Source organism: Galeopterus variegatus, unplaced genomic scaffold (assembly GCF_000696425.1).
Source record: "Galeopterus variegatus unplaced genomic scaffold, G_variegatus-3.0.2 Scaffold13326, whole genome shotgun sequence".
NCBI lineage: Eukaryota > Metazoa > Chordata > Mammalia > Dermoptera > Cynocephalidae > Galeopterus > Galeopterus variegatus.
The window spans coordinates 1,909-16,685 of NW_007739437.1; the positions used below are offsets into that span (position 1 = coordinate 1,909).

Sequence of the window (14,777 nt, forward strand, 5' to 3'; positions counted from 1 at the left end):
AGAATTTATTTTATGTATATTTTACCACATTTTTGTTAAAAGATATATGACAAAAACCATTGCTCTGTGAAAGACCCTGTTAAGAGAATAAAAGACATGCTACTGAGTGGGAAAAATACTTTCAAACTATATATCCAGTAAAGAACTAGTAGCAAGAAAGTATATAAAGAAGTCAATCTGAACAGTAAAAACAATAAACAATCTAAATAGAAAATGAGCAAAAGACATGAGAAGACATTTCACTGAAAAGAATACATACATGGCAAATGGGCACATTACAAGGTGTTTGACATTATTATCAGGGAAATACTAACTAAAACTACAATGAGATATCATTACATGTCTATCAGAATGGCTAAACTAAAAAATAGTGACAACATCAAGGGCTGATGAAGATGCAAGGGAACTGGATCACTCATACTTTGTGGGTCGGAATGTGAAATGATACATCCACTATGGAAAAATCTTGGCAGTTTCCTACAAAACTAAATGTTCAACTAAAAAAACTACCACATAACCATAAATTGTACTCTTGGGCATTTATCCGAGTGAAATGAAAATTTAGGTTTACACAATAACCTGTGCACAAATGTTTGTAGCAGCTTTATCTGTAATAGCCCAAAATTGCAAACAATCCAGATATCCTTTGATGAATGGTTCCACCTGTAACATGGAATGCTATTCAGCACTAAAGAAGAAATGAACTACTGATACATGAAACAAGCCAGATGAATCTACAGAAAATTGTGCAGGGTGAGAAAAGCCCAATCTAAAAGCCCATTGGATATATCTATTATATAATGCATGTTTCCTTTAACATAGTATTCTTCAAGTAATGAACTTATAGAAATGGAGAACAGATTAGTGGTTGCCAAGGAGAGGTAGGGACAGAGAGAGAGTGTGGTATAAAATGGCACCATGAGGGATCTTTGTGATGATGGAAATGTTCTGTATCTTGGTTATATCAATGTCAATTTTCTGCTTGTGATTTTCTCCTATTATTGCAAGTTTTTACTATTGGGGAAACTTCGGTAAAGATTAAACTTAATCTCACTCTATTATTTCTTACAAGTGCATGTGAATCTATACTTATCTCAAAGTAAAATTGTTATATAAAAAAACTCATCTCTTCAGGTAACACAACCCCATCCTTGAGGTACCAAGACTATATTTTATATAAGGAATCAAGGCTTGCAAACCCCTCCCAATAATTAGTTTGACTTCTACTCGGTAGCCTGTAGAATCCCACCTTCTACATAGTAAAGGAGGCACTTGCTGGAAGACTAGTAATCTTGGTGACTTCAGAGCCCCAGAGAACTGGGGACCTCCCAGTAACAGGTATGCCAGGTGACAGGTAAAGGATATGAATTGCTTCAATTTCAGTTCCTGGCCTTGGTATACATGAGTTAATTGAAGAGTAAAACAGGACTCTGTTTAGCAAAAGTGTCCCGACCCGCGGGATATTCAACGCAGACCCTGGAGGGGGGAGTGGGAATTGGATGGGACAAGAGACACGAGAAATTGAGACAAGACAGTATTCTGATCAAGTCTCGTTTATTGATTCTTAGGTGACATCTTATATAGGAGAAGGCAGGCATGCTGCAAAGGGTCTGGAATGTAAAGATATGATAATATCTTGAGGAGAGACAAAGACAGGACATTCAAAGTAAAGGTTGCCACCCAGAATGTTTATGGTTAAACAGTTTCTAGAGAAGGATAAAAGGTCACTTGCAAATTAACTTGCATAGCCAGGAGCAATCAGTTTCTGGCATAAAGATTGCTAGGCAGCTATCATGTAAAGCATGGCCATCGGAGCAGATTGTCACACAGGAGCGGTCTCACAAGAAGGGGTGTGGAGCTTCAGGCCCCCAACAATTAGAAAGACTCACAGAACTCACTGAAGCTTATTATATGAATGGTTATACTTATTACAGAGAAAGGATACATTAAACATCAGCCAACGGAAGAAACACAAAGGGCAGAATCTGGGAGGAAGCTCAAAGCAAAGTTTCCTTCATTCTCAAGATGCATTATCCTCCTTCCATAGACTAAGACAATACACACAGAGTATTTCCAATCTGAGAAGCTCACCAGTATCCAAAGTGTTTATTGGAAAGACCCAAGCATGGAGTCCTACTCAGTAGTACTCCCTTTCTGAATTCTCTGGACCTGCCCGTCGCTTTCTACATTTCAGTATGTTGACCTGCAGAACAGAGGTCTGTGTGCATTAATAACTTTGTTTTGCCGATATACAAACACCAGGACAAGTAGAACAAAATACACAGTAAAAGACTGTGGCTAACGGAACACACACAAAAGAATTATTACTTGAACTTACTGATATTGAGGTTTTATTTTTTAAAAAATCTTTCACACAAAATTAAGTGTGAAGTGACACTTATCTATGAATCACTATGGCTGGTAATCACACTTGTGTTTGCTTAGAATACACTAAGCTTTTATGGAAATTCTACTGAAATGTGGATCTAAAACACGCATGATTGGGCAACAATCCTGATTTGTAATCTTAATATAAACATAAGTGAGATCTTCTTCCTGGTCAGGTCACACCACTCTATTTGTTTTGGTCAAAAACAGGGCTGAAGAAGGAAGAGTTGTTCAAACCTGAGAAGACGGGTGACTTAATGATGACTTAATGCCTTGAATGCAGACCTCTGCTTGATGCAGAGCTGAACTTAGCTGGCTTCTAGCTCTGCTGGAGGATGCCTGTCTGACACTGTGGGAGCCAGAACTTTGCTGCTTGGTAGGTGTGGTCACCACCCACAGGGCTTTCCACTTGCTGCTCAGTCTGTCCGATCAGCAGGCTCAGGTCAAGTGCTGTGTGTTCCTGTCAGGGGCAGTGAGGGCAAAGCTCGGCGGTGGATCCTGCATGTCATGGCCTCGGTGAGCCCACACTTGGATAGAGATGAGATGGTTTATAGCATTCTTTATCAAGCCATTAGTCTCAGTGGTCTGTTTTTAGTCTGTTTGGAATGTAATAATGTATTTACCTGAACATTTTACTTTAATTTCATTAAAACTCTGAATGAGCAGAAAATTCTGTTCCCTTTCTGGTTCCCTTCTTAATGAATTTAATCAAATAAAAAAATTGAAAGCACAAGACTGAGTTTAATTACTCAAACTCTTACATATAATGTATTAAATAATATTTTTAATTGATATATGAATATGAGAGAAGCAAAACTTGCTCTGTTTAACAAAAACCTAGAGTTAAAACTCATCCCTTCCTGATAACTATAAATACAAATTAGTAATGCTTTAGGGTAAAATGACTAGGTAATATAATAATATGTGCCTTGAGAACTGGTGTAGCAAGCAAGTCAAAGTCGTTTTATTCGAAGGAATGAATCAGAATCTAAAAACTAATCGAGTAGTTTACACAAAAAGAACTAATTTTTATGAGTCACCAAATTAAAGGAAAAATATGAGAAAGAAATTTCTCCATTGTCTTACACAGCAAACAATCATTTTAGCTGTCTAACACTTTTTCTGTCATGGAATGATCACATTTGAAGCCGGGGTTCCTCTACTGTCAGAGAACCCTTTGGTCACCCCAGGTTGGTCCATCCATCATGATGGATTTCTCCTTTGTAGCCCTGGAGAGCTCAGGGATTGGATTTCTCAGTGCCTCAGTCACAGAATCGAAGGTCCCCAGCTTTTTACAGAGAGAGATTTGTATTCCATCTCCCAAGGGGTCTGGACTATCGATATGCAGGAGCTGCACAATTACATCAATTTGGGCCACATTAGGAATTCCTGAAAAATGAACAGAGATTTTGCTGCCACCACCTATAGTCATATGGGATATTCTCATAGCTTATTCAACCTGAGAGAGAGCTTGAAACATGAAACAGAGCATGAAAACTGAGATACACAACCGATACTACCTGGAAACCATGGTCTCCATGTAAGAATGAACCTAGGGAAGATGGTACACATCGACCAGTGTAGAGAGGGGACACTCAGAGCCACCGGGAACTCAGGAGATTCCAGGAATGTCTCAGCCCAGAATAAAGGCTTTACAGAGTATGAAATGAGCTTGGACTGATTTACCTTAGGATCAAAATGAGAGAACTTGGTGTTGTCTACATGACTGTAACAGTTCTGATTCTTCACCCAGATGTGACAAGGAAATTTAAAAGTTTTGAGCACAGCTCTCCCCAGGCTGTTATTATTCAAAAGAGAATAAAGTGAAATGAAGAGACATGTAAAATGTTCCACTGGGGACTCCATGATTCTGTGCTCCCCAGCAGGACCTTGCCACCTTTCTACAGACACCAAAATTACAGGCCTGCAGGGAGATGAGGTAACACCATCCTTTTTTAAATCTGTGAGGGTTCTGCTCAGGTGCACTGAATCCCTCCCACATTTTTCTGGGTAAGTGACTCTTTACTCACAGATGTAGAATCAGTGCACTAGTGGGGCTTCTGTGCAGAGACTGGAAGAGGGCAGACTGGCTCTATCGTGAAGGTTTTCGGTAGCCTCAGATTAGACATCCTGTCTAACAGTCCTACACAGCTAAAATGACTGTTTGCTGTATAAGGCAATGAGGAAATTTCTTTCTCATATTTTTCCTTTAATTTGGTGACTCATAAAAATTAGTCCTTCTTGCGTAAAATACTCGATTAGTTTTTAGATTCTGATTCATTCCTTTGAATAAAATGACTTTGATTTGCTTGCTACACCAGTTCTCAAGGCACATATTATTATATTACCTAGTCATTTTACCCTAAAGCATTACTAATTTGTATTTATAGTTATCAGGAACGGATGATTTTTAATTCTAGGTTTTTGTTAAATAGAGTAAGTTTTGCTTCTCTCGTATTCATATATCAATTAGAAATATTATTTAATACATTATATGTAAAAGTTTGAGCAATTAAAAATAATTTTAGAGTCTTTAGAAGGCAATGAGGTTCTTTGTTCAAAACAATGTCTTATAAAGTGTATAACCTCACATGCCTACAAAGCATCTACAAGTATTCTCTCATGAAGACCTTTCTCGTCCCAGTTTTAATTTCACAAGGCAGCACTTAAGTCTGTGATCTAGCAGTTAGGAAATTTCAAGTCACAGAGCAGTGGGATGAGGCTCAATCACACTGAAAGAAAAGAAAAAAAAATGATGATGATGGTTATTTTTCCTTCCTCCTTCCAAAAGACATAAGAATACAGTATCCCAGAACTTGGAAAGGTGAAAGACTATCTGTGTCCATTTGTATTTTTCCGTATCTTATTCATTGTAAAAAATACTCCTCCTTTCAGTGATACTGGATATGATAAGCCCATTTCAATAGCAGGAAAATGAAGTTAAAGGGAAACATTATCTGGCCTAGATCCTGTGCTGGGGTTTTCTATGTTTTTCCAATCTTTGTCATATCATGCACTTGAAATGGACAGATAAATGTGAACTGATTTCCCTTTTCTATTAGTAAGCCACAAAGAATATGATAAAAAGCAAATGAAAGCTGTTTAGCAAGAAAGGGACACCTTGTTCTTATTTCATTATTGGGTTGATTAGCGAAAAGGATCGTCCTGCAGGACTGTTTGGGTTTCCCAGTAATAGTAGCCCAGCATCTGTGACGAAGCTTCTCTGGAGTGTCCCGTTTCTTCACTATGGAATTGATTCTTTTCTCCTGATTTTACTCCAAGAGACTCAGATGTCAGTACTATAACTATCCCAGGGGCAAATGAACACCCTAAGCTGTACTTAACAATCCTTTTGATTTTCCCCAACAAGGTCTACATCAAGCTACTTGCCCACATCTGCCTATCCTTAGACATTTGTGCCTGTGGGACTGCATTCCCCTAATATCAGTGAAAGTAATGGAGTCCTACTCCCTCGATTTATATATGATTAACCAGTTTTACTATGATGTGTATTTGTAAGGCTCAGATTTGTTTGAGTGAATTAAACTGAATAAAAGGAAAGTTCACAAAAATAGCATAAGTCAATTTTAGAGTTTTAATTTTAGTATATTGCATCATTCTAAAATGTTATCTTTTAAATATATTTAATGTCATTCTTTAAAAACCTTATTAGTATATATTTTGTAATTTACATGAAATACAAGTACAGAAATAGATATATGCCATTTATAAGAACACAGAAGACAAAGAATACTATTTAAGCGTATGTGATCATGTGTGACCCATAAAGCTTGGAGACAGCTGTTTGATTAATATTTTTCTTTTTCTTTCTTTTTTTAAAGATAACCGGTAAGGGGATCTTAACCCTCGACTTGGTGTTGTCAGCACCACGCTCTCCCAAGTGAGCTAACCGGCCATCCCTGTATAGGGATCCAAACCCGTGGCCTTGGTGTTATTAGCACCACATTCTCCCAAGTGAGCCATGGGCCATCCCTGATTAATATTTTTCTGTTATTTTTCCTGGGCATATCAGGGGAGCAATCTTAAATATGCCGAATGTTTTAAGAGAAAATTATGTAACTTTACCTGATTGTTACTTCAGAAAAAGATTATTTTTATAATGCTGCTAAGAATTTTTGGTTTAGAAAATCTCTGTTTTCCAAGACTTATGAAAGTACATGCTCTAAGTAGCCATGAAACAATTTAGCTTTACATCCTTGTTTATAGATGGCAATGAGGGTCTTTGTGCAAAATAATGTCTTATAAAAAAAAGTGGAAAAACAAGAAATTAAAGATAACAAAGTAAAAATGTAAAAAAATAGAAAAAAAAAGTGGAAACGTTTTATGGGCTATGCACTTCATGCTTCTAAGGCTTGAATTATATAGCAAATACCTGTATTTCACAGGGAGGTATTTCATAAGTAGGTCATCACCAAATTCTCTAGTATAATTTTATGCTTATGCCCAATGACTCTAGAGAAATATTACTGCTTGTTTGAATGAGACATGAAGCATGGGCTTCTCTGGAGAAGAGTCTTTCAGGGTGGGGGTGGATACCTGTCTTCTAATTATATAAAAAAGTATATACCTTAAAACAGAATGATCCCAAATCTATTTTAATTGTGGTTATGTCTACTACCATGATTCCACATACCTTAGAATGGAGAAAAAGAAAAAAAAAAATTAGTGTGGTTCTGCTTATAATTGATAATAGGATTCTTTCCTTAGAAAAGGTTTTCTTGCATGAGAATGAAAACATGTTAGGAGTGTAGTTATCTTGGAGTAGTCAGAGTAAAGATCTAGAATTCCATTAGAGTCCTATGAGTAATGCTAAAGAAGTTGAATATTTTAGTAGATACTTCTTGGTCTTTTAGGCAGGAACACAGCTGGATAATTCTTAAGAGAACAGCATTAACTCTTTTAGGTCCCATATACAGGAAACTCCATACTAATAAAATTTACAGCTGACATTTCTATAAAGGTTATTATTTGCCAGACACATTTCATATTTGGTTCATTTACTCACCTGTTTCCACTCTAAACGCCTGTAGGGTGTGGGCAATATGACCGCCTGCATTTTGCCCAGGAGATAACTGGGGTCCACATGTGCTGAGTGACTGCTCAAGCTCACACTAGTGATAAACGGCAGACCCTGCACGTAAGTTCACGCTGTTTGACTCCAGAGTCTACACTCCCTGCTTTTAGTCTGTTATTTATTAAGAATATTTGGTCCTGCAAAGAACGAAGAAGAAAAAGAGAGAGCCATGAGATAACATTAAGTGTGCACATGGCTGTCCGGTTGAATCACTTTGCTCGGAGGGACAGGCTTCCACTGTCAGGCAGTTCGCCTCACCCAATTCAACAAAAATGGTAAATCCCTTTCTTCATACCCAACATTTATACCCAGGTTGCTGCACATACAAAGGCAAATATGATGCTTCTTAATTGCCCTTTGTTTAAAAATCTCAAAAATTAGATAAAATAAAGAACTACCTTGAATAAAATACACCAATGTATATTGTAGAGGAAAATTCAGGTACTGCGTGAACCTAGCAAGTGTGAGCATAACCAGCTATAACGGGGAAGTGGTAGGACAAGGGACAGAGTGGGATGGCTTATGGGAGGGACAGCATGAGGTGGATTTGAGTATTGAAGGGGGAAAAGGTTGCATCAGGAATAAAACATATTCTGATGGTGACAGCATTGTGGGTTGAGATGGTGAAGGTGGCAATATTTGTGATGACGATAATTTTTCAAATTATTTCCTCAGACATTTACCATATGCTTCTTCTCACCATCAGATGAATATAAATAACAGATTTTACACTTTTATTGCCATAAGGAATGCCTTTTTCTCTGAACTTGGCATTGGGCTCTTTGCCAATGCCCTCCTTCTTGTCTTCCACGTCCTCACGTTCCTTCTTGAGCACAGGCCCAAGGCCACTGACCTGACCATTGGCCACTTGGCTCTAATCCACCTAGTGATGCTGCTGACCATGGGAATCATGGCGACAGACATTTTTGGGTCTCAGAATTTTTGGGATGACATCGAGTGTAAGGCAGTTCTGTACTTGTACAGGTTGATGCGGGGCCTCTCCATCTCTACCACCTGCCTGCTGAGTGTCCTCCAGGCCATCACCCTCAGCCCCAGGAGCTCCTGTCTGGCAAAGTTCAAACATAAATTCTCACATCACAACCCATGTGTCTTTCTCTTCCTGTGGGTCTTCAATATGTCTGTTAGTGTTCGCTTCATAATTTCCACTATTTCTACCCCCAATGTGACCTCAGACTATCTAATGTATGTTACTGAATCCTGTTCTCTTTGGCCCCTAAGTTACTTGCTCAGGTATGTATTTTCCACACTGGTGACCTTCCGGGATGTTTCCTTTGTGGGGCTCATGGCCCTCTCCAGTGGATACATGGTGGTTCTCCTGAACAGGCACAAGCGGCAGTTCCAGCATCTCCACAGCACCATCCTTTCTCCAAAAGCATCCCCAGGAAAAAGGGCCACTCGGACCATACTGCTGCTCATGAGTTTCTTTGTGGTCATGTACTTTTTGGACTGTGTTGTCTCCTCCTCCTCAGGAATGTTGTGGAACAATGATCCAGTTCGCCTGTGTGTCCAGATGCTTGTGGGCAATGGCTACGCCACCATCAGTCCTTTGGTGCTCATCAGTACCGAAAAACGAATCATTAAGTTCTTAACATCCATGTGGGGGAAGGAAAGTAAGTGTTAATTCATTCAATGGTGAATAAATTCTCTGAAGATGAGCTAGGCACTGTATTCTGAATGATTAATTGTGGTGTACGGAATAGCCCCACTTTGTTAATTGAAATATGTACAGTTAGTAATGATTTTTCTGTTAAACCTTTTTACTTTGATACACGTGGCTGGCAAATACATAATAAATAGTTCTCAGATAACACAATGGTTGAATTTTTAAATCAGACTCATAAATTGGAGGTCTTGTTCAGTATCAAATTTTAAAGTGAAAATGAGCTATCAGTAATGGTTTGGAATGAAGGAGGCAGGGGGGAGTTAGAAATAAAGGATTACAAAAGGGGCACAAGGTAACTTTTAGGTGTGTGTCATTATAGTTTCACGTATGTTATAGATGTCCTAACGTATTAATTTGTATGCTTGAAGTTGTTCAGTTTGTTGTATGTCTATTGTACCCCAAGAAAACTGTTAAAAATATATTAAGAGAGAATTAAAACCTAAACAATTTGAAGATTTTATTAATTAAAGATGTATGTGTGTTTGTGTATTCATGTGTGTGCAAGGAATATGTGTAACTTGTATGAGGGAATGTTTAAACATTGACAACGTACAATCTGGAGAAAATCTCCATATATGCCATAATACATAAGTCTTACAATTTTTTAAAAAATGTATTTTAGTAACATAAGCAAATAACAAAAATAACAAGTATGGAATATTTAAACAATTGTGAAATTTATAAGCCCTTATGAAAACATATAGATTATATATAAATTCTAAAATGAATAGGTAGAATAGGACATAACTTCGAATCTTTAATGTACATTTAGCTTTGGAAATCAGAAAGTCAAAAATTATAACCATTGATTTATCTCTTTTGATATAATGACTACAATATCATGTTCGGTGTTGTTTCAGTTTTTACAAATGTAATAAACTCATTCAAATATTACTCTTGTTATAACACACTACTAGAAACAACATAGAATAGAAACAACACAGAGTCAGGATTTCTCACAAAGCACCTTCTTTCTTTCTGCAATACTTCTTCTGTGCGATGTGAGTCAGATTCTCCTTCCTCACACGTGCATGGTGGATATTGCTGCTGTAGGTGATATGGCAGACTAGTCAGCCTAAAAAGCCAGTGCTCTAAATTCTGGATCAATTAAGACAAACATTCATTTAAATACTTAGCATTTTTATGAAGTAAATGTGACCCCAGAGTCTAAATAGGAAGAATAATCTAAGAGGAGAGTATTAAGCAAACTGGAAAGCCTCTGCTGCCCTTAAGGCATTAAGTGAGAGACCAGATAACATTTATCAGGTCTGAAACAGCAGGTGGGCAAATGGAATTGAGAGACCACTTTTAGCAGATCCTTTCAGGAAAGTGTGGAGTAGAAGAACATGTGATTGGTGGCAGAGGAGACAATGAAACCAGTCCTTCTCTGCCTTCAATCTGGTGGTGATGGAAATTTTCCTTCAGATCAGTTTTGTTTATTTTTAATGTTTGGAAACATAAATAGAGGTTTTTTATTAATCAGATTTTTGAGTTGTTGATGCACTGGTGACTACAAATGGACAATTGCTGTCATCATTTTGTTTACAACAGTATCATAACTCTATCCTCTTTGTCTTCTATTTTAAAGACATGTAGATACTAGAAAACTCTGTTTTTACTCAATTCAGAAAACATTAATAGAAAACTTGTTATGATGATTCAGAAACTAAATCAAAATTTACTTGTCAGTGTGGTGACTATATTTTTAATAAGTAAATATACATTCAGACTTTTATTTTTTTATTTTTTGTCTTTTTTTCATGACCGGCAAGGGGTTCACAACCCTTGGTGTGGTGTCACCCGCACCGCACTCAGCCAGTGAGCACACCGGCCAGTCCTATCTTGTCAGTGTGGTGACTATATTTTTAATAAGTAAATATACATTCAGACTTTTATTTTTTTATTTTTTGTCTTTTTTTCGTGACCGGCAAGGGGTTCGCAACCCTTGGTGTGGTGTCACCCGCACCGCACTCAGCCAGTGAGCACACCGGCCAGTCCTATATAGGATCTGATCCCGCGGCAGGAGCGTCGCTGCACTCCCAGCGCCGCACTCTCCCGGGTGCACCACCGGGCCGGCCCTACATTCAGACTTTTGAAAGAAACATCAGGAATACTAACTTTAGATAATACTACTTTCAAAATGTAGATCATTTTCTTTAAGTATTGCAAATTATTTTTCTTTTACTGCAATAAAAATTTACCCAACCTAATACTCTGATCAGTGTTATAAGTTTTAGTTTATTTAGGAAATCTAATGTACTAAAACCAAATTTTGTTTAAGAAAATATTTAAACTCATGTTGAACATGTTCAGTTCACATTCATATCAGCTGATCATTAGCTTACGAAGACTGATAAATAACAGGAGGTCATACTTCCAGATAATTTCATGGTAAACAAAAAAACCCCCACTTTATTAGCAACAAAATAAACACCTACAATGAAATAAACAAAGTCATCTTTATAGCCACCTGTTAAAAAATTGCTATTGTACGATGTTAAGAATACCCTATGATTTATGATATCATGAGTTTAAACTAATGTAATTTTTTAAAATTTCTTCAAGTATCTTCAAACTTAAAAGAACAAAACATGATTAAGCATTCTGAATTAGTTCAGATTTGGCATGTCTTACTACATAAAATTTTATGTAAACACATATAGTAAGTTAAATTGAGAAAAAATATTAAAATAAGAAAAATCATATATAATTCCAATTCAAATACATCAGAAAATTATAAATATCCTTCCAAAAACCTATCAACTTATTATATTAAAAAATTCATTAAATTCATATTTTGATGTCTGAAAATATCTACTTTGTTTAGTTATAATACGATATGATTTATTACAAATTCTTTTTTTATTGAAACATAATCATGCATATCTGTGAGGTACAGTATTGAATATCAATACCTGTGTGCAATAAGTGATGCTCAAACCAGTTTAATTAGTTTATCCAACCTTACCCATTGTAATCATTTTTTGTGGCCTTTACCAATTTTTCCCCAACACCCTCTTCCTCTACCCCTTTCCCACCTGTGCTGACCTCAGTTCCATTCTCTTCTTTCAAAATTTCAAGGAATTATTGTGATTGTTGTCTTCCTTCCTTCCTTCCTTCCTTCCTTCCTTCCTTCCTTCCTTCCTTCCTTCCTTCCTCAGCTCCCACTTATCAGTGTGGACATGTGGTATTTCTCTTTCTATGCCTGGCTTCTTTCTACTACTTGTTGTAGAGATCTTTCATCTCCTTGGTTAAATTGATTCCTAGGTGTTTTATTTTTTGGTGACTATTGCAAATGGGCTTGCTTTCTTGATTTCTTTTTCTGCTAGTTCATTGTTGGAATATAAAAATGCTACTGATTTTTGCATGTCAACTTTGTATACTGCAACTTTACTGAATTGCTTTATCAGCTCTAAGAGTTTTTTGGTAGTGTCCTTAGGTTTTTCTATGTATAGGATCATGTCAACTGCAAACAGCAAAAGTTTGATTTCATCTTTTCCAATCTGGATACCTTTTATTTCTTTCTCTTGCCTGATTGCTCTGTCTAGTACTTGCAATACTATGCTAAATAGGAGTGGTGAGAGTGGGCTTCCTTGTCTTGTTCCCACTCTTAAGGGAAAAGCTTTCATCTTTTCCCCATTTAAGATGTTATTGGTGGTAGGTTTGTCATATATGGTTTTTATTGTGCTGAGAAACTTTCCTTCTATACCTAATTTTATGAGAGTCTTCATCATGAAGCGATGTTGAATTTTATTGAATGCTTTTTCTGCATCTACTGAGATAATTGTATGGTTTTTGTTCTTGATTTTGTTGATGTGGTGTATCACATTAATTGACTGGCATATGTTGAACCATACTTGCATCCCTGGGATAAATCCCACTTGATCATGGTGTATAATTGGTTTGATGTGCTGCTGTATTGTGATTGATAATATTTTATTGAGGATTTTTGCATCTATATTCATCAAGGATATTAGCCAGTAGTTTATTTGTTGTTGTATTTTTGTCTGATTTTGGTATCAGGGTGATGCTTGCCTCATAGAATGAGTTTGGGAGAATGGCCTCTGTTTTGATTTTCTGGAATGTCTGAAGAGAATTGATATTAATTCATTGTTAAAGGTTTAGTAGAATTCAGCAGTAAAGCCATCCAGTCCTGGCCTTTCCTTTGTTGGGAGACCGCCGATTACTGCTTAATTCTTGTTGCTTGTTATTGGTCTGTTCATTTTCTCTATTTCTTTTCAGTTCAGTCTTGGTAGTTTGTATGTGTCCAGAAATTTATCCCATTCCTCCAGGTTTTCAAATTTGTTGGCATGTTCTTGTTTATTATAATCTCTAATTATTCTTTGTATCTCTGAGGTATTGATTGTAATGTTTCCTTCTTCAATTCTGATTTTTGTTATTTTGGTTTTCTTTCTTCTTCTGTTTTGTTAATATAGCTAATGGTTTGTCTATTTCATTTACTTTCTCAAACAACCAACGTTTTGTTTCATTGATCTTTTGTATCATTTTGGGGGGTCTCTATTTCATTTAGTTCTGCTCTGACCTTAATTATTTCTTTCTGTCTACTACTTTTAGGTTTGGATTGTTCTTGTTTTTCTAGCTGTTTGAGATGTAGCAGTAGGTCACTTATTTAAACTCTTTCTATAGTTTTGATGTGAGTGTTTATTGCAATAAAGTTCTCTCTTAATACTGCTTTTGCTGTATCCCACAAGTTTTGGTATAATGTGTCTTTATTTTCATTAGTTTCAAGAAGTTTTTTGATTTTCTGTTTAATTTCTTTTTTGACTCATACATCATTCAGGAGCCTGTTGTTTAGCTTCCATGTATTTGTATAGTTTCCTGAGTTTTGCTTCCAGTTTTAATCCATTGTGGTCTGAAAAGATAATTGAAATGATTTTGACTTTTTAAAATTTTCTGAGACTTGATTTGTGACCTAACCTGTGGTCTATCCTGGAGAATGTTTCCACGAGCTGATGATAAGAACATATATTCTGTAGCTGTTGAATGAAACGTTCTGTAGATATCTGCCAGGTCCAATTGGTCTAAGGTGTAATTTAAATCCTGTGTTTCTCTGTTGATTCTTTGCCTGGGTGATCTGTCCAATGCTGAGAGAGGGTTGTTCAGGTCCCCCACTGTTATTGTACTGGGGTCTATCTTTTTCTATAGGTCTAATAGGGTTTGCTTTATATATCTGGTTGCTCCAGTTGTGGGTTCATACATACTTCTGATTGTTATGTCTTCTTGAGGGATAGATCTCTTTATCATTTTATAGTGCCATTCTTTATCTCATTTTATGGTTTTTGGTTTAAAGTCTATCTTATCCATAAGAATAGCTACTCCTGCTCATTTTGGTTTCCATGTGTATGGTGTGCTTTCACTTTTAGTCTGTGTGTGTCTTTACAGGTGAGGTGAGTCTCTTGAAGACAGAATATAGTTGGGTCTAACTTTTTAATCTAATCAGTCAGACTGTGTCTTTTGGGTTTTTTTGTTTGTTTGTTTTTTGTTTTCCTTTTTGTCTTTTTTCGTGTCCGGCAACGGATCTCAACCCTCAGTGTCGCGCCCGTACCAGACCGGGACCGGCAACAGGATCGCAACCCTCGGTGTTGCTCC

The 14,777-nt window shown here is 36.8% G+C and overlaps 1 protein-coding gene across 1 annotated transcript; it reads left to right on the plus strand.

The window, feature by feature from the left end:
• Positions 1-8,189: 8,189 nt before the first annotated feature.
• LOC103581553 (vomeronasal type-1 receptor 90-like) lies at positions 8,190-9,125 on the plus strand. The gene has a single exon (XM_008563362.1). The coding sequence runs from the start codon at positions 8,190-8,192 to the stop codon at positions 9,123-9,125; it is 936 nt and encodes a 311-aa protein (XP_008561584.1).
• The last annotated feature ends 5,652 nt before the right edge of the window (positions 9,126-14,777 follow it).

Bases quoted from the DNA above. Each gene is read 5' to 3' on its own strand.
- LOC103581553 (XM_008563362.1), top strand. From the start codon at position 8,190: ATGAATATAAATAACAGATTTTACACTTTTATTGCCATAAGGAATGCC.